Here is a 27502-nt window from a genome sequence, read left to right as displayed (position 1 = left end):
AACTGCTGGGTCGTGCACTTGGGTCACAACAATCCCTGCAGTGCTACAGGCTGGGGCAGAGAGGCTGGAAAGCTGCCCGGAGAAAAAGGACCTGGGGTGCTGGTCAGCAGGGCTGAACATGAGCCGGGTGTGCCCAGGTGGCCAATGGCACCTGGCTTGTGTCAGCAACAGTGTGGCCAGCAGGACCAGGACAATGATTATGCCTCTGTGCTGGGCATAGGTGAGGCCACACCTGAGGTGCTGTGTCCAGCTCTGGGCCCCTCGATTCGGGAAGGACGTGGCACTCAGTGCCGTGGGCTGGCTGGCACGGTGATTATCGGTCACAGACTGGGCTCGATGATCTCGGAGGTCTTTTCCAGCCTTAATGACTTTGTGATCTCTGGGGTGCAAAGCCCCGGGAGACCTCGGCCGGTGCCTCCCGTGGGTGCACCCGCCCCGCTGGTGCCGATGAGCCCCGACCTCCGCATCGCGTTCCCCGCGGCCCTCCCTGTGCCCATCCCGGTGCCCCGCCTTCCCTGCGGTGACGGCGGAGCCCCGCGTCGGTGACGGCATCAGGCGGAGCCCGGCGCGGTGCGGGCCGGGCCGGGAGCGGGGCAGGAGCGGAGCAGGGCCAGGCCGGGCCATGGCTCCCGCGGCCGTGCAGCCGCCCGAGGTGCAGTTCGCGCAGCGCTTGGCCGCCAACGAGAAGCGCATCCGAGACCGCGCCCTCAAAAAGCTGCGGGGCTACATCGGCGTGCGGACCCAGCGCTCCGCCGGTACGGACCGGGGCGGCCCGGGGGTCGGGAGGGACCGGGACAAGGACAGGGACGGGGACAGGGGCCCGGTGCCGTGGCGAGGGGCGCGGAGGGAGCGGCGGCGCCGGCGGACGGACGGCATGGGGAGGGAAGCACCACGTGTGCGCCCAGAGCCCAGCGCGCCTCCTCGGGGCTTCTTTCCGGCTTGGTTTGGGTTTTGTTTTTTTTTTTTTGTTCGTTTTTTGTTGTTGTTGTTTTTTTGGAGGTTTTTTGTTGTTGTTGTTTTAATTTTTGATTTATTTATTTTTATTTCGTGTATTTTCCTTTTCCCTTTTTAACTTTTGTTTAACTTTTACGCATGTATTTCACCGTGTGTACGCACGTTCTGCCCCGCTGCTGCCGCAAGCGCAGCCCCAGCACCCGGGAGCAGAGGGACTCGTGGATCCTCGCCCGGGAAGCGTCTCCGGACACTGGAGGGGCTCGGGAAGGATCAGCTTGGACCGGGGGAGGGTCTTGCTGGCAGCATTAACAAATCTGGGATGGGAGCAGCGTGGCTCATGTGCTCTCGTTCCCAAGGAACAGGGTGTAAATGCACTGATCCAGGCTGGAAACTGCCCTGTATATGCAGCATGAAGTTTCATTTTCTGCTATTTCTGTGAGGCGATGTTTTTTTCCGTGACTGATATTCAGGAGCATTGGAGGAAATCGGGGAAGGTTCAGGAGTGTTTCAGCACTTGTGTAATTGAAGCTGATTCTGTTACCCATCTGGACTATCTCCACATTCATAGTATCAAAAGTTTTTCTGCCAAATTTTTCTATAAATTCAACGTGGAGCTATATATTGGCACTTTAGAACAAGAGTTCACCGGTGTTTCTGGGGACAGTTTGAGTCTGGCAATGCCAGTCTGAAGCTTCCTGCACCTGAAAGTGTCTTGTGCACAGTTTCCACATGGATGTGGGTTTTTCCTATAGGTTATGTTATATATAATATATATAATATAATATAATATATAATCTATAATTTATATATAATTTTTATAAAATATATTTTATAAGCTGGTTCGTACATGATTTTATTATCATACATTTAAATTATGTATTACTGTATACTGCACCTATATTTTATATCTGTGGCTTTGGGGAACCAGCCTAGACCTGACCCCAAGGGCTAAACTGGAGCTGGAGTAATGGTTGGACCTGAGTCAATTCCTTGAAAAGACTGTAAAATAGATATTGTTTATTGCCTTTTCAGGTAGTATTTGTCCCATTAGCCGCATCTGACAGAGGGAAGGACACCTAGGATAGCCCTACAGGGTCAGGCCAGAGAGCCAAACAGTCATTATCCCATTCCTGACAGTTAACATAAATCTAGGGATTGCCTGGGGACTAGGTCAGTGTACATCATGTACCTCTCAAGTACTCTTTGAGCCTTCAGCTATTTTTAGCTCTAGAGACTTTCTAAGGGGGAGTCTGTGTTCAGCAGTGCTCCGTGCATCTCACTGCAAAGTGCAGATTCCTTGGAGTTCGTGGAAGTAGCCACAGGAAGGCCAGGAGTACTCCTAACTGAGGGAAAAGGCTGCGGGTTCAGGTACTGACATCATGAAACCATCACAGGGAAATTGCTCAGTTGAGCTGTGAACCTTTTGCATGTTAAAATCAGCACACCATGGAATGCAAATGAGTAGGAAATAAGGGTGACTAATTTCCAGAGCTCTTAGATTTACTTGCTGGTAGATACTATTCAAACTTGAAACAAAGGGTAATTTCTTTGGGCTTGGAAAAAAAGCATGTTCAGGAGAGAAGGGGATTTATTAAGTTATTTATTAATTAGCAGCCTTATATCCATCCAGTGTTCTGAGAGGGATGAGGCTCACACACCACACAACCCAGGTAAGATGCCCTAACCTGAGGAGCTGAGAATGTGCTGGCTTTTGGAAGAAGTGCTGGAGTTCACCCGATGTTCACGCTGACTGCTCAGTGTGGTCTGTGCTAAGGCTGGGGGAGCTTCTTCACAGAGCCAGAGCTCTTAATTTTCAGCAAGAAGTTAAACTCTGTGGGAGGCATAGAACTACCTAATGAACTGATGAGAGGATAGTAAACAGAAATAACTTCAGGTAACAGAGGAAGCATTGCTGGGGGGTTTTGCTGTCTGACAGAGCTGCACTTACTCGGGCCCAGATCTGTGAAGGATTTATGTAATTTCCACTGAAATGTGCCTGTGTGGATCTGGTCCATTGCAATTATCTAGAATAGGAAAAATTGTAACAAATTCAATGATAGCAGTGTCAAAGCTGCCCAGCTCCCAGACAGAAATGCTGACAAGGATTGCATTAAAGTAGCTGTGAGTGGTTGTAACATGTTAATCCCAGCTCCAACAATACATAGGAACAGAGTTACAGTGCACAGGGACAGTTACAATTCAAGCCCTAAAGCCAAAATCTTTCTCAGGATAGGTTTGAGGTATAGAAGGCCTTCAGTTCTGTGGTTGCTAATATAATGCATTCAGGTTTTAAAATAGCCTTACTTGAATGATTATTATTTACCAGCTGTGGCTGGGGTCGGCACGTAAAATTTAAAAATAGAAAACACAATCTTGAAACTATCCTTTTGAGCCACAAGGATAAGAAACTTGCTGTAAAACCTTTTGGTCAGAGTCCTATGTCAAATGGACACAGGACTGCCTCAGGCACTTTAAAAAGCCCTGTATGTATGAAAAGCAACCCCATGGAAGTCTGTGTTTTCTTCCCTGAAGGTTCTCAAGCGTTGGAACAGTCTGTCCAGGGCAGTGGTGGGGTCACTGTCCCTGGAGGATTTAAACGATGTGTAGATGTGGCACTTGGGAACATGGCTTAGTGGTGGCCTTGGCAGTGATTATCTGAGAGGTCTTTTCCAACCTGAATAATTCTGTGATTCAATTCTGTGAACTCCTGAGCCGCATTTATAGGTAGCAGGTGATACTTCTGTCTGATGCCTCCGTAGGGTTAATGCTACCTGTGAGGTTAAACCTGCTTCTTACCAGTCAGTATGTCACATATAATTCCCTTAAGAAATGTTATTAATTTTAATATTTCAATGAATAATTAAACAGTGAATTAAATTGTTTCATATTTTATCTTAACATTACTGTCAAATCGAAGTTAAATTTATAATTAAGGCTTGATATTACTGGACATATGGCTTCCTACATAGCATTTTGCATATTTCCTCACTTCCTTTCTTTTTAACCAAGCAGGACTGCAGATGATTCCACTAGCATGTTTGCAGGTGTTTTTGTCTGAGTGATAATTGCTTTCAAATGACTTGGTCCAAGGAAAAGGTGCACAGTTCAGGTCTAACGCTGGGTCTCAGGCTTTTTGACTGACACACTCCTGAGACAGTGGTCTTTGTGGAGCAAATTTCAGCTTACTGAAGATGATGACCTTTTCAAAGTGATTTTTCACGAAATTGCTTGGGAGTATTTAGTAGGCCATAGTTTGAAAATAGCTGTAGTAGGTCATTGTAGCTGCCTTGTAACAATGTACTGTTACAATTTTACTTCACAGAAATGTAGTTGATGTAATGAAAAATCCAGTTCTTGAGCAGCTATTATGACTTCCATGTAGTACTTTACTTCTGGAATATGAAAATACTGTTTTGCTGTTAAAATTCAGGTGTTACTACACCTCAAGACTAACTGTTGGAAGTATTTAATATAGAAATTTAATATAGTAATAAATGTGTTGATTGCTAGAAGTTTATTCTATCCAAACAAACTCCTAGTAAGGAGTAAAACTATTGGTAAAGTGAGACAAGTTAAAAACAACAAAACAAAACCCATCATGTCTCTTGTAAAACTAGTTCTGATGCCCTCATTAAAAATTTCTTTCAGACTTTGTGTTGAAAATATGCCAGAGAGATTTATCAGAATTATCTTGGTATTCATCTTACCTGTGATTGCTTTGAAATCTTTGTTGTTTCAGTACAAGGTAGAATCTTACAGTCATGGAATCACTGTTCTATGCCTAGCTGCCTTCCAGTTAATGTACTTACAGTAGGAACCATGGGAAAATAACAAGAACAAAGAAGAAAGCAGGGAGCAGAGGGAACTGCATGAAAATATTTTGGTGGAAATGTGTGTTTTTTTCCTTTCATTCAGACTTTTTCTGGTCTGTAGGTGGCTTCAGCCAGGAAGAACTGCTGAAAATATGGAAAGGCCTTTTCTATTGTATGTGGATGCAGGATAAACCTCTGCTTCAGGTATAGTAACTGGGTTTGTGTTTGCTTGAGGGGGTCCCTCCAAAATACACTCTAAGGACATACTAATTTAGAACAGGGAAAATTATCTTTTTTTTTTTCCTTCCCCTGCAGCCTATCTGTGGCACATGCAGGAGAAGAGGTGACTGTAACTCGGTGATCTGAACGTGAGCAGATCATGTTTGGACTCACCTTCTGAGGGGCAGGTGTAGCTGTTTACCTTTCAAAAGGAGAGCTGAAATAGATGCCTCATGATATGTTGATTTGGTGTAAGTAAAGCAGTAACAGCAGGTTGCCCTTAACTGCTATAACATTTGTGCAGATTTCAGTGTGAAAGTTTCCATTTCCTTTTCCTATGTTAGTTCAGTAGCACTTCATCTACTACCAGCTTTGTCTCTACTATGTATTTTGGTCAACTTCTACTAGTTTGTCTCCCTACCTTCAAAAGATACTGGTTTTGGAGTACCAGCTCTCAGTAACCTCAATTTTCAAATCACTTGTCTGCATGAACAAGGTTTATCTCACACATGGCCCAGACAGCTCCACAGAGATGTATATGAGAGCAGCGCCCCATAAGTTTTACATCATTTGTTAATGGGATTCTTCTCCTCTTAATTTAATATTGTCTGCTGTCAAAAAGATGATTTGTGCCGAGATCTGGTGAAATGAACAGGTTTTGATACCCTTGAAACTTCTCTTCCAGCTGACCTAGTCCTAGTGGAAGGATAACTGCAGTCCTAAAGCAGCTGTTGAGAGAATATTTCTCATTCTGAGAGATGTTTCATGAAATTCATACTTCTTGCTGTTTGCTGGTTGTGTGTTTAGTGAGGAGACCAAACTCCAAAACATGCTACACTAACTACATTTATTTACTTTTAGGAGGAACTTGCAGCCAATATCTCACAGCTTATCCACGTGTTTCAGAATACAGAGACTCGTAAGTACTATTTAATTACCTAGTGCTTTGTAAGGTACTTCCCTCTTTGGTGATTCCACTATCACAGTGCCAGAATACAGACAGACAGATGGGGTGCTGCTTTGGGGTATTTTTCTTTCCTTTTTGTCCAACTGGTGTGTGTGATTGCATTAAAGGAGGTGCAGTTTTTTTCTGGCTGCTGCAGAGGAAGAGTTGTGTCTTTAGTGTGATACAGGTGAGATTTTGCAGGACAGGTAGCAAAGCAAACTTGTCCCCTTACTTTTCCATTCTGTGTAGACTGCTCTGCGTATTTCCTGCTCAAAACCAACCTTGTTTCATGAGCTGTTAAGCCCCTGGTATTCAAAATGCTCATGAAATGGAGTACTCAGTCAATGCCAAAACTTGCATGGGTAGAAATGAGGGCAGAATGGATATTTTCCTTTAACTTGTGCATATATAACACAAAATAGATGCAAATCTGTCCCTGTAACTGTTTTTAAAAGTAGCTGTGTGCCTTTTCTTGTATTGTTCTCAAGTTTAATTGACTCTTGTACCAGTCTCAAGCCTGTCTTCCTGTAGCTCTGTCCCTGTCACTAGGAGAATCCTAGGGAACTGCATCCCTTTCTTGAGATTCTTTCAGGTTAGCAAAATAACCCATTGTGCCAGACATACAGGTGTTTTTCCTTGCTCCCTTGCAGGACACCTGTTCATCCAGACATTTTGGCAAACGATGAACCGGGAATGGAACGGGATTGACAATCTGCGTCTGGACAAGTACTACATGGTACTTACACATCTCTGGGTGGGGTTTTCTCCTAGAAAACATGTGGTGCTGGTGTGCTGGAAGGCAGCTTTGTCTGCACATGCCTTGGTGTATATTTTAAGAGAAGAGAAGGGATCATCTTCTTGACTCATTGCAAGAGATGTTTGTTTCAAAGGCTTTCACTCACCACTGCGTGAATCTAAAAGCCAGTGCAGTTTATATCTTTATATATATATTAAGTGCTTTCCCTCCTAACTCAGTTATTTTTTTCATTGATTTATATATTGGAATATAAATACTGTCTCAAAGGACACTGTATCAACATCAGTTATATAGATCAGGCTGTTTAAAGACTCTTCTATAAAAGACTCTGCACCAGAACCCCAGCTTTTCACCAGTAAAGTATCCACTGCAGTACATTCAGTTGTCAGAATTCTTTCTATAGGAAACAGAATATTAAAACAAGTACTAAAATCTTAAAAAGCGTACCTTTGTAAAGAACAAAATCCCATTATCTTCTTCTTTGAAAGAAGGTCATTACAGGCACATTCACTCTTGGTTTTTCTTTCCCAATATTAGCAGATACAAGTTATTTCAGTAAGTGAGGTGTTTTGAGCTAGTCAAATGTAGTTACATATCACTGTCTCTTAGTGCAAGTTTTGAGTAAATTAAATTATTATTGTTATCATCTGTCCCATATTGTTGAGCCAGTTTAAGATGTGGCTTTTCTTAGATTAAGGCAGAACTTATTGAAGAAATCAGGGGTGTGAATCAAGAGAAAGCTGTATAGAAGAAATGTTCATGGATTTTTCTGTGCTTAGCATATGAAAATAGTTTGTTGCCTTTTTTTGCTTCACAGCACCCTTCTGTTGCATTACATGATAGACAATCTGTCGAAATGTTCATGAGGCACCTTCCACCTTGTGCTTAAGAGGTTTACCAAGAAATCTGTTCCTGTTACAGTCACAGTGACTCCTCTACCCGTTTTCATAAACAAAATGTGTAACAGATTTTGTGCTTTGCAGCTGATGCGTCTGATTTTGAGGCAATCCTTTGAAGTGCTGAAAAGAAATGAATGGGATGAGGGGTAAGCGGATTTCTGAATGTTGTTGCATCATAAACAAGTCACCCAATATACCTGTATTCAAATATATTTTCATTTAATAGGTCCTTTTTTTCCATAGATGCTACTGTCATGAAGTCTTAACATTAAGGCTTATTTGTCCTTTATATCACTTACTTTGTTTAGTGACACAGTCAGGTGTTACACTTCATTAAATTGAATACAGTATTTAATGTATTTCATTTTCTGATTTAGCCAGAAGAGCTATCAATGAAATATCACCTGCAGGGAGTGCAGACAGGGGACCTGCATCCCCAAAAATATGGAAAAGGAATTTTTTTCTTTGTTTATGTTGGTTTTCTGATTGGCTCTGACTTTTTTTTTTTAATATTTATTTTACTATGATTAATCATGGCGAGTTCTCTTCTGCTAAGACGGAACGCCTTAATTGTAAACTAGCTTCCTATTTGTTGTAAACATCAGTGGTTTTGGTTGTATTTCTTCCATATTCTATTAAAAGGCAAATAATTGCAGTCATTTGCTCTGTCTAGAGCTCTGTGCCACTTCTAAGCTTGTTGTCTTTAAATCTATGAAGAGATTTAAATCTTTTAATTGAAAGTGCTCGATAACCCAGTGTTAAGGTTATGGTTTCTCTCTCTTACCCTCTGAAATGTGGGATGCACACAGGCATGTTTTTGTGGAAACAGAAAGGAATGCAGAGCTAAAGAACATCCCATCCCTCCTGTTCCACCTTAATTTTGCACTGGGTAAATGCCCTCAGGTTGAAGAGATGAAAATGTTCCTTGACAGGAGCAGAAGGTGTGGGAGGAGGTTTGATAAAGCTGAAGCCCTTCCTCCCACACACATGGTCACCCAAACTGATCTCTGACAAGGTTTCTAATGGCTTTGGCCTCCATCTTGCACTGGAAGGAGGCAGTGTGAGAAGAGAGCATTGTGATTCCTTTATTTGCAGAGTGAGGAAGCTCAAGAACTGCCTTTCCCTCCCCAGGTGGAGCCGAGAAGCTGCCTAGCATGACTTTCTTTCCTCTTGCCTTTTAAAATGCTTTTGAAGGAAGGTGTATTAAAGTAAAACTGAAAGAAGGTTTATGGGTTTTCAATGTTTTGAATTCTCTTTGGGACTGGAAATGTTTGTTCTGGGCAAAATTGCAGGAGGTCCCAAAGAACGCCAGGGGAGAAAGCTTGGAATATACAAAACTTCACTCTCCTGAAAGATAGCAATGATAGGCCTCAGGATAAAAAAAAAAGGAAAAAAATTCAAATTGGATAGCTGTCCATAACAGTAAAGAAGTGGAGTTTGTTTTCAAGACGAGTTTGTTTCCAAGGCAGATAAGACATGAGCAATTGAATATGAATATCTTGTTCTTTTTTTTCCCCTTTATTATTTTTTTCAGTCTAGTTGAACCATTGCTGCAGCTATTAATGAAAGAAGTTATGGACCCAGACAGCAATTCTCCCACTGGGATAAAGTTCCATTTCATTGATATCTATCTGGATGAATTGGCTAAAGTTGGTGCAAAGGAGGTTAGAAAATACTTTGTCATTTTCTTCCTGATTGATGTTAACTGTGGCATGGAGCATCTTAGAAGAAATGTAGTTTTTAGATTATGCAATTTTTAATTGTTCTAAATATCGCATAACAACACTGAGTAAGCCTGAAGAAAGTGACTTACTACAAGTTACACTTTTACTTTTATTCATGTCTTTGACAGTGAGAATATTGTAGTTTCTCTGAAGTTCCTGAGTACTGCTATGCTGCTCCAAATTGAGGTTGGAAAAATAGTGATAGAAAAGTTAGACCATTTCTCATTTGTTTGCTTCAGAAGGGACTCAGTGTAATTTCCCTTGTGTGAACTTGTTTTTCAGTCTTTGCTTTTGCAAAGGCTGACATAAAGCCTGCTCTTGGCTCGTTATGTAACACATAAATAGAGAAGGAAAGTGAGCTTTCACCATTGTCTAATATTTGTTTATTGTTGTCTGTGCATTGTGCAGTTTACCCTGCATATCCAGATGTTTGTTTTGCTGGTGACATCTGTCTTGCCCTGCTGTGTTTTGCTGTGACAGTTAATTTGTGACTCTTAATTTTGGCTGCTGTTCCAGTGGTGCAGAGTTTTGCAGCAGCAAAGCCAAAGTGCATTCCTCCTGTCCCTGCACCCTTCTTGCTGCCCCACGCTTGTCCCAGGCTCCTCCTCAGTTACTTCCTTTTGTCTCTGGCTTCTGATACTTCTCCTTGCAATGGACAAAGCTGTTAGCAGTTTTCCATTCGTGTTCCTTCCAGTCAGTATTCAAACCAATCCTGCCTGCAGTTTTGTGGTTATGGATTGTGGAGCAAGACAGAGATGTCTGCACCAGAGAAGTGCCAGAGCTTGGTGCCCAAATCATTTCTGCAGCTCCACAGTCATACAACTGTAGCTAAGCCACTCACTGGAAGCCTGGAGAGGGGAGTGAGTCCCCCAGACTATTTGCAATCACTGATGATGCTCATAAATTGAATTTTGAAGGGAAGGATCTTGATCTTTAGCTCTATTGTAGCTGACAGTGTTTTGGTGCAAGCAGCCCAGTTAAGAGAAACCCAAATCTTACTCTTGTCTGCTACAGACCTTCTTTGGGAAAGTAAACAAAATTGTTTTAAGTTTTCTCTGCCTCCTGTTTCCATATCTAAAGTAAGAAGCCTTGTTGTATTTCTGCAAGCAGCAGAAAAAAGTCTGCAAGGCAGTCAGTGTTTTTATAATACTTCCAGGGAAATCTGGAAGTTGATGGTAGCAGTGGTAACAAAAAGGCCCTGGATACCTCTGCCAGTTGGAATTAGATAATATGCTGAAAGACTGTTAAAGAAGATTCCTGTACAAACACCAATATTCATGGAATTTCAGTGTACACATACAGTATTTTCTGTACTCACAGGATTTTTCTTTCTAATCAAACAGCTCACAGCAGACCAGAATCTCAAGTTTATCGAACCTTTCTGCAAAATTGCTGCCAAATCAAAAGAGTAAGTTCAATGACAGGATAAATACATTTTAAGAATTAAGAAACTCTGAATATGGTAATAAATGGATCAAAGAGTCATAATTTCAGAATGTAGAAAAAGAAGGGTATTTTACCAGCAATGTTCACAGTCATTTGAAGCTAACTTGTGTTTATCAAAGCTATAGATAGTCTGCATGGATTTATAAGAACTATATCAACCTCTGTTGATTAATTTGTCCAGTTATTTTAATTTTTTAATGCATAGAGCAGCTGAGCTGGTTGGCTTCTTTGCAGTGTAATATAGGTCAACATACAAACAGTGAAATTTAAGAGGGGCACATTAGCAGGACATTGCTTGGATTAAAGGACTTCTGTTTAGGGAGTAACAGGTTCACTTCCATCATCTGAAGAGCGTGGTGTTCTTCCACGTTCTTTCTTACCCATTTTCCCTCCAATTCCCCCTTTTTTAATGTGAGAAGCAGGGGTGTTTATGGTCTGCCTTTGGGCTCACCCTGCTCTCCTGTGACACAGTCGCTGCGTGCTCTATGCTGTGGCCACCGGCATCTTTGAGATGATCGTGGATCAGTCCCCCTTTGCCATCGAAGACCTGATGAAAGAGCTGGGTACCCACAGTGATGAAGAGGATGCTTCTGAAGAAGGCAGAGAGGAAAATGAAGAGGTGCTTAAAACCAAAGGTGAGGAGAAAGCTCTAAATTGCCCTGGTAAGAGTTGCCAAGATGGAAAAATTTGTTTCCTGAAAATACTGCTCTGAACCAATCAAACACATGCTCAGGGTGTTTTGAGGATAATTGTGTTTTCCCATCTTCCCTTCAGATGTGCTTAATAAAGTTTGTTCTTTTGGAGTCACTATCTCAAACAAACCATTAATATTCAGTCTTTTTTCTACAATAGCAGACAGATGTCTGTCAAGAAAATCAGCACAGAGCTCTGAAAAAACAGAGGATGTCAATGAAAATGCTGATGATGGGATCGGGACTGTTCTTCAGGTTTGTGGCTTACTTACTCTGTTACTGTTACTTCTTTTTCCCCCTTCCTTTCAAGAGGTGCCGAAGTAAAGGGTGTTAAAGGATAGACAGGTTACAAAATTTCAATCTCCTTTTGATTTAATGTAAGGTGGTATTTATGTAATGTGTATTCTGTGAGTGGTAGTAAAATAAATCCATTTCTAAATTCTAAATTCCTCTTTCCTCTCTCCTGTATCTTCTGTTTTCTGCTCCTTCCTTCCTGTTTCAATAATTTAAAAATGTGTGTGCTAAAAGCCAAGTCCGTTTGGGTGGGTGGGGAAGCAATCAGCCTAAGTTTCATTGAAAATGGATGATGGGATTGATGCCATGAAGATTTTTGCCTTTTCTTTTATACCCCTGTTATGCCTTTTTACAACTTCTGTACTCCTAGTGCTTTTTGCCTCCATTCTTGGACTTGTTTGTCAAGCTGAGAGACTCAACATTTTAGAAGCTTGGTAGCCAGGGATCAGTGTGCCCCAGAGCCCAAGGTCCTCTCCAGAACACATTCTGTAAACCAAGAGAGAACCATCCAGGGGAAGGTTCCTTGGGGAGGGGGGCTCACTCGAGCCTCTCATTGGGGAATCTTTGATAGATCTGCTAATTAGTAAAACCTGTAACGATATACCAGATCTTTTGGCGTATATTCGGCGGGGTGCATTTCAATCCATATGACCTGGACGTGTGCACCTAAGGATTCTTAAAAATAAATACCAAGGTAAAATCCCTTTTCCCCTTCTAACCGTGTTTGACTCTTGATTTTAAGACCAGGAAAAGGCATCAGGATACATAGGAGAGAGGATAATATGTTACAATTTGGGTTTTCTAGACCCAGGGCCAGTGCAGTGTAGTGATTTTGACAGATCCTCCCATCAAACACACATGCAGGTGGATACACTTCATGCATCTGTGGCTTTTAAGCAAGAATTAGGACATGACACACTTTAAATCTGATATTTAGCTAAATATTTATGGAAGTTTTGAAGTGGGTTGGCTTCTCTCTTGAGTAAGAATTAAGGTTGGGAACGTTTGAGAAAGTGATACCAAGTTCAGCTGTTCTGTTAATGAAGCAGCCATCTGTACAAATCAGTGTGTGAAGGGGGCGTAAATTTCAACAGAGGAAAACATTTGGGGTTTAAAGGAAGTGTCTGTTTCAAGATGTGTATCTTTACAATTTACCTATTGAGCTTAAAACTTGATGTACTGGTAACACGAGTTGCACTGAGTTATCTTGCATGGATAAACTAAGAAAAGCTGCATTGTACTTCCCCCCAACAGTTTGATTACAAGGCTGTTGCTGACAAAATCTTCGAATTTGCAAGCAGGAAAAATACACCTTCCCTGAACAGAAAGCGTCTGTACAAGCTGGTCAAAAAGTGAGTTCTCCTGAAGTTCACCTTTTCCTGAACAACTTCCATTTGCTTTCTGTCCAGCCTCTCTTGTCCTGGTGATGGTGTCATGCTGTTCCTCACTGGTACCAGACAACTGCAGCCAGTTGGGGTTTATCTGCAGAGGTTTATCTGCACAGGGTGGGTTTGTTCTGCAGGATGTGACATCAGGTTTTGTGTGACACAAGGAACAGATGCAGGAAAAATGTTGAACTGCTGTTTTCTCAATCCTTTCAGTGATTTGGTTTGAGTTTGGGGGTTTCTGAGGCAGATCTCTTCTGGAGTGAGCTCTCTGTAACTTCCTATGCAAAATATGGTGTTCCTATTTTGACAAAACCATAGTAAGTGCAGTAGTGCTGTTCTGCTAGTGTTATTATCAGTACTAAATGAATAGTAATGTTTTGGTTTTTCTTTTCTCCCTTCCTCTCCCCTCCAGGTTCCAGGACTTAGCAGAAGGTAAGGACTGAGCACCAGACAGAGACAGCAGTTATTTTCCATTAAATGATATATAATGCTCCCATACGATATGTACTGGAATTTTTTTTCTCTTTTTTAATGTCTATTTCAAGAATATTGTATTGGGAGTTTTGTGGGTTTTTTAAAGCTCATTAAGACACATTACATGGTTTTGGTGAGATGGCCAAATTCCTTTCACAATTTGAGCAACCCTGTACTTTGTCCTGAAATAAAAGATGATTCTTTTTGCTTAAACAAATAGGAATCAGTCATATGTTTTTCTTTAAGGTTGGGTGGGGAAAAAGGAGTTGTTTTTTCTTTCTGTGGGAGTTACACTGTATATGAACAGTTCATATAACTGTTCATAGAAGTAGGACTCGCAGTTTTCTGATACCTTATCCTTTCTCAACAGGAATCTTCCCCCAAGATATTCCTGAAGATGTTTCTACAGATGAAGACGATGATGAATTCGGCAGGCGAAAGCGAAAGAAAAAAGCCGTCAAGCCTTGGCAGCAAAATGAGCTGGAAAAAGTAAAAGGTAAGGCAAGATCAACCTTTGGAAAAGAGACAATTTGCAGTGACTTGTACAGTTTGGCAAAGTGTCAGATACCAGCTGTTCTGAGGATGGCAACACTGTTGTTCAGGATGTGCTGATTTGTAGCCTGTTGTGATGAGGGTTAAATGTGAAATTAAGTTCTCTTTGAAAGTGGGGGGAGTTCTCTTACCAATTCTGAGGCAAGCATCACCTCAAAAATTTCAGTCAAAAGCAGAACTGGAAGCAGGTGTTTGCATCGCTCCTTTGAGCAGGTGAATTTACTGTAGGAAAGCAGAAACATGTCAGTCTTAAAACAGGATGAGTGTTGAAATATAAGAATTTGGGGATGCAGGATGCTGGAATACTGAACCCCTGAGTTGCCCTTTGATGGGCTTAACAGGTGGGTAATAACTCTTTCTAGGGATGTTGCTATGAAAAATAAGGTTGCCACAGGGAATGGTTTAGATCTTAGCTGTGACAAGGCAAAATTAGCAAAGTATTAATTAGGCCAGACATCAGCAGACTGCAGTGTCCTGAGCAGCTGTAACAGTGAAACTGTTGTGCAGGCTGATAACAGGAAAATGGTACACCTATTTTAAAAGAAAAGAACAAAAAAAAAAAATAGAGTTCAGTTGTTTTAAGTACCTTTGTGTTTCACATCTGTGTTATGGCATTCTTTTTGTGATGGATTTAGAGGATAAAGAAGAGCTTTCAAGTGTGAAGGTGTCATCAGTTTCCCAGAGGAAGAGGAAAAAACGGAAGAAGAGGGACAGCCCAAGTGCTGATTCTGGAACAGCTGATGGAAATTGTGAGGAGGGAAAAGCTGAAACATCTGGATCTGATGCTTCTAGCCAGGAAAAGGTGCCAGAAAATAACAAGGAGAGGAAGAAAAAGAAATTGCTAGTAAATGAGACCAGTGAGACCACAAATGTAGCAACTGACACCAGAGAAAATCACAGTATCTCTGCGCAGAACAGTCTGACTGACGCAGAGCAGAGTAAAAAGAGTCATTTGAAGAACGTGAATCCAAAAGTGCAGAACGTTCCTGCAAAACCAGCATGTCAGAATGGACCAGCCAGTGCCAGTGCAGCAGAGGATGTCAACCCATCTGTCATGCCATCACCTCCTAAGGCTATGAAAAAGAAGCAGAAAGCAGGGGCTGTCCTGGTGAATGGGGAACCCCCTGTGCAGCAAACTGACCTGAAACCCAACAGGGAAGGTGTGGTGGGGACCCTGCCAAGAAGGGCAGGGTCTGAATCTCTGCCCTCCAGAAAGGTCGCAGTGAAGACAAAGACAAAGTTAGGTGGTTTGGAAGGGATGAAAGTCTCCAGTCAGAATGCAGCAGCCCTGAAAAAGAAGAGAAAAGTGAAAGAGGTGCTAAACTCAGTCGAAGCCAATGGAGTTCTGGAGACTGCATGCAAGAAAAGCAGGAAGGTGGTATGTACATCTCATTCTTTTCTCTGCCTGCTTCAGGAACTGCCAGGCTCATTTTCAAATTTGGCTTTAGCTTTCTGAGCATGGGGCTGCATGGGCTGCATGCTGATGTCATCATGCATTGCCACCAAAAAGAACTTGATTCCCCAGAAATCCACACACTGCTACAGTGTCACACCCTGCTGTACAGTGACACTAAATCCTGTGCCAGCCTCTCAGCTGGAAGAACCCATCTAGCTGAAAAATGGGATGTTATGGGCAAGATGGGGTTGTCTTTCTTTGTCTTTCTTTTTTTTTCTTTAGTCCCTGCGTTAATTATTCTTTTGCATTGGGTCTCTGGTTGAGCTTTACAGCATGCTTACAAAGGGCATCATATTTTGACAAGACAATGAGAAATGGGAAGATGGAGCATCCCCTCTGCAGCAGCAGCACACAGATTAGGATAAGCTCCTTGTAAAATTGCCCGCAGCATTCCAGGAGTGGCTTCTTTTGCTCACTCACTGCTCCATCTTAAACAAACTGATAGGACTGTCAGGGGAAAGTATTTGGGGAAAGAGAATAGACATTGGAATAGAGAATATGACCCTGTGACCTTTAATGTCATCAGTGGCTATGTAATCACATTTATGAATGATCCAGTTTTTTATAAAGACAGTACTGTGGGTTTTTTGCTAGGAAGGTCTGCTTGTAGTCATCTTCTTCAAAAATGTATGTCTTGCAGTTTGGGAACAACCTATTTATTCCCCACCATCTCCCACCCCCATTTTCTTTTTGGCAATAAGTAGAACAGGGTTGATTTTTCTCAGTGATGTGAGTGTCAAAAAGCACTTTGCACTGTGTAATTTTGATAGTGTGGCTAAGAGAGAGAGTGCAGAGGTTCTTCCCTCTCCAGCCACTGAAATGATTTTTAACTGCTCATTTCCCATGTGCATATTCACCCTAACACATTCAGGGGTTTACTTACATTCTTGGAAGTCTTGCTGACAATCTCACTTTGGTGGAAAAAAAATTCATAAAGCACAAATGAGATTATGAGCACATAAAAGAGTTAAAAGTGCATGTTATGAGCCTATGAGCTCACCTCTGTTTGACTTAAGTTTAAAACTCTAGAATTAGTTAAGTAGTGCAGCATTGTATATGAAGATATAACTATTCAGTCCTTCACAGGAGAAAAAATTCATATTGGAACTTTGCTTAAATAACAATAAAATAACTGACATTTTCTGGTTTTTGATGATAAACTCCTGAGAGGGACTATTCAGACTGCATTTCTCTCACTGCAGGGCTTTCCAAGTAGGAACCATTGGCTTTGTCTCCTGTTGTCTCAATATTCCGTATCTCACACCTGGTTTTTCTTTGTCTATAAAAGTTTAGTTTCTAAGAAAATATGATTATGACACCCCCATCTCTTTCTTTAAGACTTTGCTGTAACTGACCAACAGGTTCCAAGACCTGTGATAGATTAAAGATAAGATGTTCCTGCAGACTTCATGGAAATGAGTTGTTGGCACAAATCAGTGTAAGGCACTGAGGGAAAGGCAGCAGCACAGCCCCAGCACCGGCTTGTTGACTGTCAGGGCATGGGCTAGTGGGTCACTCTTCACATGTAGAATTCCAAAGAAATTATGGCATTTGCTTTTAATTGCCCAGTTCACATAGTTGTGCGTGTGCTGAAAGGGAGGAGAGGGATGGAGACAAGGAAAGATACATGGAAGCTGAGTCAGGAGGAGAGGGAGAATACTGATGAAAGAAAGAAGAGGGCAGGGTAAAGCTAAAATGCGTAAATGCGGAGGAAGTTAAGCTTTGCTAATTTTGTTTTCGTTGCTTGAGAAATAACATGTTGTTTTATTTCCTGATTTTAATTATATAATCCTGGCCCTGTGCCCAGAAATAAGGGGCATGTTTTGATTCTTGATTTCAAGGACAACACACACCTCCAGAGAAATAGCTTCAAATATTCAGAGGAAAGAGGAGGAGAAGGGGAAAAAAGCTGACAAGATCAGCATTATTTCAGAGATGTCTCCACAATTCAGAAAGCTAAAAGTCTTGTGGGTTTTCCCTTTATTTAAAGCATAAGTGATTTTCAAATCAAAAGAGGCCATATCCTCTGGACATTTTCCACAGCTTTCAGTGAATTCCATGTCTGTAGGTTGATGAGAAGCATAGCTGAACTTCCCCTCACCACAGTCCACAGGTATCTGACTAGTCCACAGACAGCAGGTTAGAAACCTCTGCCAGTGCAGGTCCTAAGAATTGCCTTGTGCTGGAGACAAGAATTGCTTTAAATCCCATAAAAGTATGAATTTCAGGCAGCAAACCAGTAGCACTACACAACAGCTGGATTCCTGATAATATAGTCACATTTTTTTCTTCAAGCTCTCCATCTTAGCCCAAAGTTGTGTTTGTTCATTAGTTATTTATCTTATTCATCCAGAAGTACCACGGAAGAGTTTTTGCTTATGGTGAAGGGAAAAAAAAGATCACTTGTGCGCTGGAGAGCTGGATCAATTGTGAAGTATCCTCATGCACATGGAGAAAATGTGTTTGTTTGCACTCTGATGGGCTTGGCAAATCCATTGCAAATTCTTCCTTTTGTGCTTTGCAATGACTTCCCTATTTCTGTGCAGAGCTTGCCTTAAACTTCTGCTTTCACTCATGCTAATTGCAAAATTACCTGCTGAGAGTTAAATATGATGATTAGCTGATGTGAGTGTGTGGTCAGCACTGATCCCTGCACCAGGTATTAGTTAACTACAGTACTTTGTACTGAAGCATTTTTCCCTTTCCCTCCTCAGGAAAGCAGTGCTGCTCTGTCACCATTAAAGAAAAAGAAAGTGAAACCAGCAAGTGATTTTGTAAAATTTGAAAAATCAACTGTACCAAAGGCAGTGTTCTTCAGGAAAGCCAGAAGCGCCATCTCTTCCACCAGGACATCCATGCAGGTAAGGTGATCTCACAAAGGGCAGCTGAGTCTGGGGACAAATGTCCTCCCAGGCAAGCTCCCCAGCTTGCGACCTCACTCGTGCTGTCTTTTCCACTCTGTGTTAGTCTCCTAAAATGAGCAGATAAAACTGGAAATGCTGAGGCATTTCCCTGTAGACAGAGTCAAACACAGCTTCAGAGTTTCAGAAAATGAGTTGTAGATGTCTCTGAAATCTCTTCTTCCTTCCCCTCTGCTTTCAACCTTCTTGTTGAACGCACACCATTCTGAATCTGCTCATTTCACAAGAAAGCAAAAGCATAAACTGATTTTCAGTCTTGCAAAGGGACTTTGAGCCTCCATTTCTTCTCATTTTTGGAGGGTGGCAACAGTACAGGGCTTCAAAAGACTGCCTTCTTCTCTAGACCTTTTTAACATCGAAAGCTTTTCAAGTCCTCTTAGTTTGAGGCCTGAGTGCAGTGGGGCCAGTCTGTTTAACACACAAATATCTTCTTGTTTGTTGCTGAATTACATAATGACATTAAGGAGAGTATGTGATTTCTGCACAAATGGAATATGTTTGCTTTTGGCTAGAAAAACAGTGCTGTCTTAGCAAGGGTCAGTGCCACAGGATTGGGGCAGTTCTAAACCGACTGAAGGAAGCAGGTTGCTTTACATCAGTGGGGTGCAGGTGAAAGAACCCACAGCATTGCCTCAGAAGTCTTATTTTATTTCATGTGTTTATTTTGCTTTATAGCTGAACAAGCTGCAGTCGCCCAGCTCCAAAAAAGTCACGTTTGGCTTGAATAAAAACATGACTGCAGGTGAGTCTGACGTGTGTGTGTGTCCACAGTCTCTCTGGTAGCTGTACATACTCACACACCTGTAGAACACCTCTAGAACAGGATGATTCTGATCCTTTTTTGTCTCAATATTTGTATTTCGTTTACAAACTCTCCTCAAGTTCCTTTCCAGAGGAGATGGTAAAGTTCAGGCCATTCAGCCCTGCAGCTAGACTTGAGCAGTTCCAGGGTGCTGGATTAGTGACCTGCAGAAGGAGCCTCATGGATGGAACACTGCAGCAGGGTGATGGACTTGCCTTCCTGAGCTGCCTCTTTGCAGGGCTCCTCTGAGGGAAACACGTGCACTTCACAGTCATCATTGCTCACTTCTGTTTCCCAAGGCAAAGGTGCTGACATGCTGATAAAATCAGACTTTGTAGTAGCAAAGTTTGCTTTTTATCTTGGCTGCCTGTGGTTTATTAATGGTTATGAGTAGATAAATGTCACTTCCCTTCTGTAAGCAGACAGTGTTTTCCCTGTTAAATAAATGTCTTGCTCCATAGCACAGAATTATATTCCATGTATTCATTTAGGTATTTTTTAACTCTCTGAGGTGTGCAATAGGTCAAGTTCAAATTGAGAACAGTGTATTTAGGTAAATGTCTTCATGTTAATATAACACAGGTGAACAAAATGAAAAACAAATGCCTCCCTGCTGGCTGAAGGGATGGCCAGGAAACTCTGGAGCTGTTCAGCAGTCAGAGCAGAGACACTTCTTACCCACTGTGATCTTTTAAACTCCAGTGTGGTGTTCTTCAGGATAGCTGGAGCACTTGTGTCTGAGGAAAAGGCCCAGAGTCTCTGGTGGTCTGTGGAACCATCGGGAGGATTCTCAGTGGGTTGCAGCAGACCCTGTTCCCCAAGGGACTCTGCTGAGAGATGTGCTTCACCACCATCTGTTTTCTCTGCCAAGTTCTTAGGCTTCTGATGCTTGCTGGGCTTGAGGATCTAACTCAGGCTTCCAGGGCTGGGAAATTCCACAGTTGATTGATAGGCCTAGTTATTCCAGGGGTTGCATTTCTTTTAACTTGTTGGCTTGTTTTTCAACAGAATTTAAAAAGACTGACAAAAGTATATTAGTGAGCCCAGAAGGACCCTCCCGTGTGGCTTTCAATCCTGAACAGAAACCTCGTCATGGGGTGCTGAAGTCACCCACAGTGACCCCAGCAAAAGAGCCCCAAATGAAGAGACCATTTACTATGTCAGCTAAGAAGAGACCAACTGCTGTGGACTTCTTTTAAACCAACAAGTGTGGCCTACTTTTGTACAGGACATTTTGCTAACCTAGAATGTTCTCTGGAGGTATTTTGAACTTCTTTATTTTTTTAAGTTAATACAAATTGTATATACAAAATTCTGATTATGACCTGGGTCGTTGCTATTTTGAAACCACTTCAGCTCTACCTTGAAATACTTGTTTTGTCTATTTACAGAAAAGAAACAAAATCCAATCTCTGCTCAGGTTTGGTCTACAAAAAGTATGGTCTCTGCCCATGTCATTCCCAAGAGACTTGTCCATTTAATTAAGGAATGTTCAGGGTTTGATTGTTCCAGTGATTTTTTTTTTTTTTGAGCCAGTGTAGGACAACTTGCACTTCATGCTGTCAAACTGTCTTTCATTGGACAGAATTTAAATTGGAAAAAGGCAATGCAGGTTTTAAGCCTACTTGTTCGTGTATTTTAAAATTCTGTCTGTCATTTTTCATGTGTCACCCCTGGCATCCTGTTAATTCTTCTGGAAATAATGATTACCTCATGTCTCTGTTTAATAACAGCTGGACTTGGGCAGCTTTGCAGCTAGCAAGCGAGCTTTCCCTGGGATAAGAAACCCTTAGCTGTTGCTCAAGTGGTCACTGGTGCACATAAACCTTCACAGCAGGTTGCCTGCTGAGTTGGGAACAGGTCACCACATTACTTGCAGTAACACAAGTGCCAAAGCTGGCTTGAGCCTGTCACATTTTGAGCTGACTCCTTCTCTTCACTGAACTGAAATTCATGCTCTTGCGCAGGAGAAATCTTTGGTATTTCCAGGTCTTGCCCCAGCCTCCACTGCTGCCTTTCCTGAAGGTCTGACAAGACTCCTGGTTTTCTGATTTAGCAGCTGGTGTCACCACATTGTGCCAGAACTCAGCTCTCATTCAGTGCATGAACCTCTGACTGAACTGAAGTGAGCTAGATGGGTATAGTGCATCTCTGGGTAGGACACACATCTCCCTGAGAGCTTTGGTGCCTCTCAGTACAGGGTGAATGAAACTTTACAGCCCAGGCAGCTTGGTTTTGGTTTTGATGTAGAATCAGATGTCCACTTGGCATTTCTCTGAGTTCAGTTTTTATTTGGATATTTTATCACTACTCTGCATGTTTTGTTTTTAATTTGCTTATTTGGTAAAGATTGAGGTGCATTGCTGCAAGTGATCATTTATGTATTCTGAAGGGGAACAGTGAGAAGGGGGAGAGCAAATTAAATTAAAACCTTTTTTGATACAATTGGAAGATTTGAAATCTTTCTTTGCAAATTTTCCTTACATGAATGAGGCAAAGACTTTGCAGCAGCTCTCTACATTAGAACTCAGCTTGGAAGCAGAGCCTGGTGCCAGAGCAAAGCTTTTCATGAAGCTTCACACCAGTTATTTCTGTGATCCTGTAAGAGAGAGAGTGAACCTGCTTCATTACGTTGTCGTAGGATAACTGGATTATCAGTTAAATAAACTGATAAATGTTTATTTACCTACTTCAGCCAACAGAATTACATTTTGTGACCTTTTGCATACTTTAATGCTGTTTTTTACTAGTCCTCGATGTTGACTGTCCTCTGCCAGATTACTCCTCATAAGCAACTGTATCAAAACTGTTCTTTTGTAGCTCATCTACAATTGCTTCAAAATACTGGGGTCCTGCTGGTTGGTCTCAGCTACTCAATTGTAATCTGTCCCAGCTCTCGCACTAAGTTTGTGGCAGTCCACGGTTTGTGGTACTGCCAGAAATTAATTTTGCTCTTGTCTTTTCTCATTTACAGTGAAGGACTGAATTTAATTTGGTTTTGGTATTGGTGTAGGCTGTATCGGTCTCTGTGATCAATAAAGAACTCTGGAGAATACATTGATAAATTAATTATACTTGTTTATGCAAGTATTGTTCACTATGTGTTAAAAAGCTCATTGTATATTAGCATAATGGATTTTGTTGAGAAGATGATGGTAAGTAGGGTGTGACAGCCTGTTCAACATGTTGTACTGTTACTTTGTCCTGTGGGTGAAAAGTCTCCTGTGGAATATGCATAAAACCATTTGTATGTGCATGGTTGTTACTGCCTCAGGTTGCAGATGCCACATTCCTCCAAGGATAGAGATGCAAACAGTCACTCGGTGGATCTGGTATGCACAGAAAAATTCAGGATCAAGACACATTGGGGTTTGGTTTGGTTATAATACATATAACTTATTATGGAAAGGTATTGGCTGTCTGGATCTGTTTCTGTTGATTGTAGATCCACTGAACCTATTGCTTGTCCAAATATTTTGTTGCCCACAGTGTTAAATGGAGAGGGCAGAAATGGCAGTCAGGTTTTTATCTAAAGTTTTATTGATGTGATTGCTTGTTGCAAGGCATCCATAATCCATCTGTGCCATGGAAATGGTGCAATGTTTTGTAAATATACCTATGAGGTGGGTATTGTCTGAAATTTCATTCAGGACAACTTTACAAACAAAACCCAACCACTGTCAATGCAGTTTATTCAGCATTGTTGGGTTACATTTGAATACATTACCCAGATTATTTGGATGGTGACAATTCCAACAAACACTGAAGACAAAAAAAGAAATGTAGCATGCAGTATCCATTGCACAGATACAATAGTGCTGTGAGGAGAGATGTATTGGTAAGAAAAGAGAAAGGAAAACTCATCTGACCTGTTTGATGTCACTTCATAGGTTTTTTTTCAGTGTTATTCCAGCTCCCCAGCTGCCAGCCATGCTCTGAGTCAAAAGTAACATGGCCTCACTTTTAAAGGATGGTGTATTTTAATGATTGTCTCTGCATTGTTGTTACAAATCTGAACAACTCTGTATTTGTCAAGCTCTAATAGTTTATAATTCTTCATAGCTTCAAGAGAACTCAAAAGCACAAAATTAATTCAGCAAGGCAAAAAGTTGAAATTCTATTTCAATTATTGGATATGCAAGATCTCTTACAGTTTGTCAAAGCTGTGTGACTTGGAAAGCATCCAGTGCCCTTTGTCATGAATTACCTGCATTGAGATCTCATTAGAGGCAGGAAAAAAAAGTATCATGTTATGTTCCTCTGCAAGAGCATTGTTAATACAAATAACAGTGTCTAAGCATTATATCATTTAATCTAGTCCAATAAACCATATTTTTTGTGGACATTGTATATTGGGTAAATCTGTGAATTTCAGAAATTTGGAGAGGGTAACATCTGGGGGGCCACTTGAAAGCACAAAGGAAGTTTTTCTTGCTGGTGTACACCTGCTATCTGTCTTTTATTTAACAGTATAAAGAGCCCAAACTGATCAAAGCTCAGACACCTTTGGAGTAGGCTTGGGACGGGATGAAGCTGTTCATACACCTTGAACTTCTTCCCTTTGTAACTGGGTCAGAGACAGCAGCATCTAAAAGATTGCTCAGGAGAAACTAGCAGATCACACACTGTCACTGCTTGGTGATGAAAATTGGTAACTGAAGTGATAATGTGGCAAGAAGTGCACTGGAGAGAGCCAGGATAAGTGAGAGATGGACACTTTGAAAGCTGCTGGCCTGATTGTTACCAGCAGCACATCCAAAAGAGCTCTGCACATAGAGAAATCCTGCACGGGGTGCTACATCCCCACCTCCGGTAGTGGGAGGCCCTGCACCTGCTCAGGATCAATTAAAATTAATCAAGGTGTCTTGATAGGCGCAGAATTTTCAGGAATGCAAAAGTAATTATTCAGACAAAGAAAACTGATCTATCCCTACTAGTAAAGTTAAACCAGTTTACCTGAATCCTCAGGTAAGGCAGGAACAGATTTCCTTCAGAGAAAAGTTGTGTGAAGAAGGTTGGCCCAGAGCCTGTGCAGCATCCTGAGGGGGTGACACAGGGTGGCTTCAGTATGGATACATTAATAAAAGATGCTGCTTTTCCAACCAGGCTCACCTGTGCCTGGTCCATCTCGGGAGCCAGATGGGGCCAGGGAAAGTAGCAGAGATCTGAAATTCTGAAACTGAAACAGCTGCAGTCTGTGGCCAAGTCTGTGTCCCTGGGCAAGCCATTCAAGAGCCCCGGGGCCAAGGCAGAGCCCCGAGGGACACCCCTTGTCCCCAGCCTGCAGCTGGACATGGAGCCAGTGCCCAGAACTCCCTGGCTGTGTCCATCTGGCCAGTGGCTCGTGCCCCAAATAGCCCAGCCTCCAAAGCCAGGGCTCTGCAGGGTGGGGCTCACGCTATCCTATGGGACCGTGTCCAAAGCCTCCCAGGGCTCTGGGCACATCAGGGGCTACAAGTCCCCGAGTCCGGGGCTGCTCCATGCCACTTCAGTGGGGTCAGCTGTTGAAGGGCCCTTTGTGACACAGGTGTGTGGTGTGCCGTGGGGTGCCCAGTCCCAGGAGAGCCGCTCTGTCACGAGGAAGCAGCTTCCCTGAGAGCCTCTGTGGCAGTGCGTGATGGAGATGCTCAGAGAGGAGGTGAACCCCAACTCCCCCCCTGCCATGGAGTAGCCAGGCCTGTGGATGAGGCCACAGGTGATGGCCAGCCCCGGAGGGAGAGGGGAAAGACGGAGCTGGGATGGGGCCAGAGGCAGCTCCCTTGGGGCCAGGGCTGGGCAGGTGGCTGTGCCAAGGCAGTCGCCTCCTTCCCCCCCAGCCGAGGCACAGAGCCAGGGCCGTGCCCTGCACTGCCCCTGCTGCCCCCGCAGCCTCTGCCCTGGGTGGCTGGAAGCCCTCGGGGAGCAGTGGGAGGGGGCAGTGGGGGGGACAGAGCTGCCAGGGCCACAGACTGTGGGGTGGGACTTGGCCAGGGAGGAGAGAGAGTGGGAACCCTACATGGGCCAGGAACTGCCCCAATGGGGAAATGAGAGTGTCCAAGAGCTGGAGCAGTGGGAAGATGAGAAATATCAGGAGCCTTCGCAGTGGGGAAATGAGAATGTCCAAGAGCTGGAGCAGTGGGAAGATGAGAAATATCAGGAGACTTCCCAGTGGGGAAATGAGAGTGTCCAAGAGCTGGAGCAGTGGGAAGATGAGGAATACCAGGAGACTTCCCAGTGGGGAAATGAGAATGTCCAAGAGCTGGAGCAGTGAGAAGATGAGAAATACCAAGATCTGTCCCAATGGGAAGTGGAGAAAGACCAAGAGCTGTCCCGTGGGAGAGATGTGAGGTGCCAGGAGCCTTCCCAAAGGGGAGATGTGAATGTCCAAGAGCTGTACAAACGGGAAGACAAAAGAGACCTGTCGCGATCAGAAGGTGAGATAGACTCACAGCTGTACCACTGGGAATTTGAGAGACACCAAGAGTTACTCAAGTGGCTGGACATGGGAATCCAAGAGCTGTCCCAAGAAGAAAATGACAGTGACAAAGTGCTTCCCCAATGGGAACACTCAATTGACCAAGAGCTGTCCGAAGGCGAAGTCGGACGAGACCCAGAGCTGTCCCAAAGGGGACACAAGAGAGACACAGAGGTGTCGCAGGAGGACTGGGAACAGATCGCCATCCACACCATCTGGATCAACCCCAAGTACCCACAGCTGCTGCAGGACCCCGACGCTGCTCCCCAGGACTCGGCCAAGGCAGCGGCTTCTCCGGCCTCGGCTGAGCAGGGGAGGGCAGCAGGGGCACAGAGCCAGGGCCCTGCCCCGCACAGCCCCTGCTGCCCCCCAGGCCCCTCAGCTCCCCAGCCGGGAGCCCTCGGGCAGCGGCCGGCGGCCCCCAAGAATCGCCCGTCCCGCTTCAGGCGGGCGCTGCGGGCGCTGCTCCGCTGCCCCTGCCTGCGGCCACGGCCGGACAATCAGTGACCGCTGCCCGCGCCAGGCCGGGCTCCGCAGGTGGCGGCCGGCCCGGAGCCTGCCCGGCGTCCTGAGGGAGCCACACGGGCTGCCTTTGATGTCCAGGTGTCAGGGACATCAGTTCCTTGTCGGGAGAATCTCCTGGCTGAGGCTTAGGGCTTGACAGGCACCAGTGGTGTCAGAGCTAAGGGCAGGTGCCCAAAGCCTGGGGAGAAGGAGCTCCTGCTCAGAGGGGACACCAAGGATGCAGGAGGGACAGGCCACAAGGACATTCGGCAGAACTTCCCAGATGAGGAAGAAACTCATAAAGCCAACTCAGCAGCTGTGCTGAAATCGGCTCTGACCGGGGATAAAAGTGCTTCAGGCACGGGGAGACGGCGACCACCGACCCCCAGCTCAGTGACCCCAGAAACCCAGCGAGAACAAAGGAAACTCTTCAAAAGAAGAGACAGACCGAGCACAGAGAAGGACTAGTTAGCATAAGGAGCAAGGAAATCTTTTAACCAGTAGAGGAAAAATATTAATATTGAGATATTAGTCCATGTACTAATATTAATTATTAATAAGTTATTTCTAATCAAGAATAGTCAATAATAAAAGATTATATTAATATTTAATACATACCAAAACAAAATACTATTATAAAATACAAAGATAAATTTTGTGTATTATTTAATATTTATCATGTATATAGTAAACATTGAGAAATAATGTATTTTGAATATTATAAGATAATATCCTATTTGTAATATATGATATAGAACATTACAGATTACATATAATATAAATGCAACATCTAAATGTTTAGATATGATACTATAAAAATATAATTTTAAAAAGAAATACTATATTAAATTAATAAGTGAGCCACATAATTGGTAGCCAATGAACATTAATCCCGTTTTTGCTAAAATGTATAAATAGTGAAAAGTTTGATAGTTGCCGTGCTAGCTTTGCGCATTTGCCACCCAGCACCTCTTTCTGTGCAGAACAGTAAATAAAGGAAATACTTGAACTCTGTGTGGGGATTGGCTTCTCGCACATTGGGTGAAAGAATCCTTTTTGGGACAACAGCTTTGCCGTGGACACATTAATAAAAATGCTGCTTTCCCAGCCATGCTCACCTGTGCCTGGCCCATCTTGGGAGCCAGACGGGCGCGGGCAAAGCAGCAGAGATCTGAAACCCGGCGGCTGCTGTGGCCAAGACAATCCCA

The 27502-nt window shown here is 43.1% G+C and overlaps 1 protein-coding gene across 1 annotated transcript; it reads left to right on the top strand.

The window, feature by feature from the left end:
* Positions 1–242: 242 nt before the first annotated feature.
* Positions 243–23686, top strand: LOC121672914 (ribosomal RNA processing protein 1 homolog A-like). The gene is made up of 16 exons (XM_042045819.1): positions 243–755; positions 4888–4970; positions 5847–5904; positions 6582–6667; positions 7672–7733; positions 9122–9251; positions 10655–10719; positions 11229–11392; positions 11610–11704; positions 12998–13095; positions 13544–13563; positions 13976–14101; positions 14793–15535; positions 18328–18474; positions 19210–19276; positions 20345–23686. The coding sequence occupies exons 1-16, from the start codon at positions 623–625 to the stop codon at positions 20533–20535; spliced, it is 2268 nt and encodes a 755-aa protein (XP_041901753.1). The 5' UTR covers positions 243–622; the 3' UTR covers positions 20536–23686.
* Positions 23687–27502: the final 3816 nt, after the last annotated feature.

The sequence above is a fragment of the Corvus kubaryi genome, unplaced genomic scaffold (genome assembly GCF_017639235.1).
Source record: "Corvus kubaryi isolate FWS band 111438036 unplaced genomic scaffold, C.kubaryi_AGA036_p1.0 65037, whole genome shotgun sequence".
NCBI classification, from domain to species: Eukaryota; Metazoa; Chordata; class Aves; order Passeriformes; family Corvidae; genus Corvus; species Corvus kubaryi.
The sequence above is the reverse complement of the archived record's forward strand: the minus strand, read 5'-3'. Positions and strand labels throughout refer to the sequence as shown.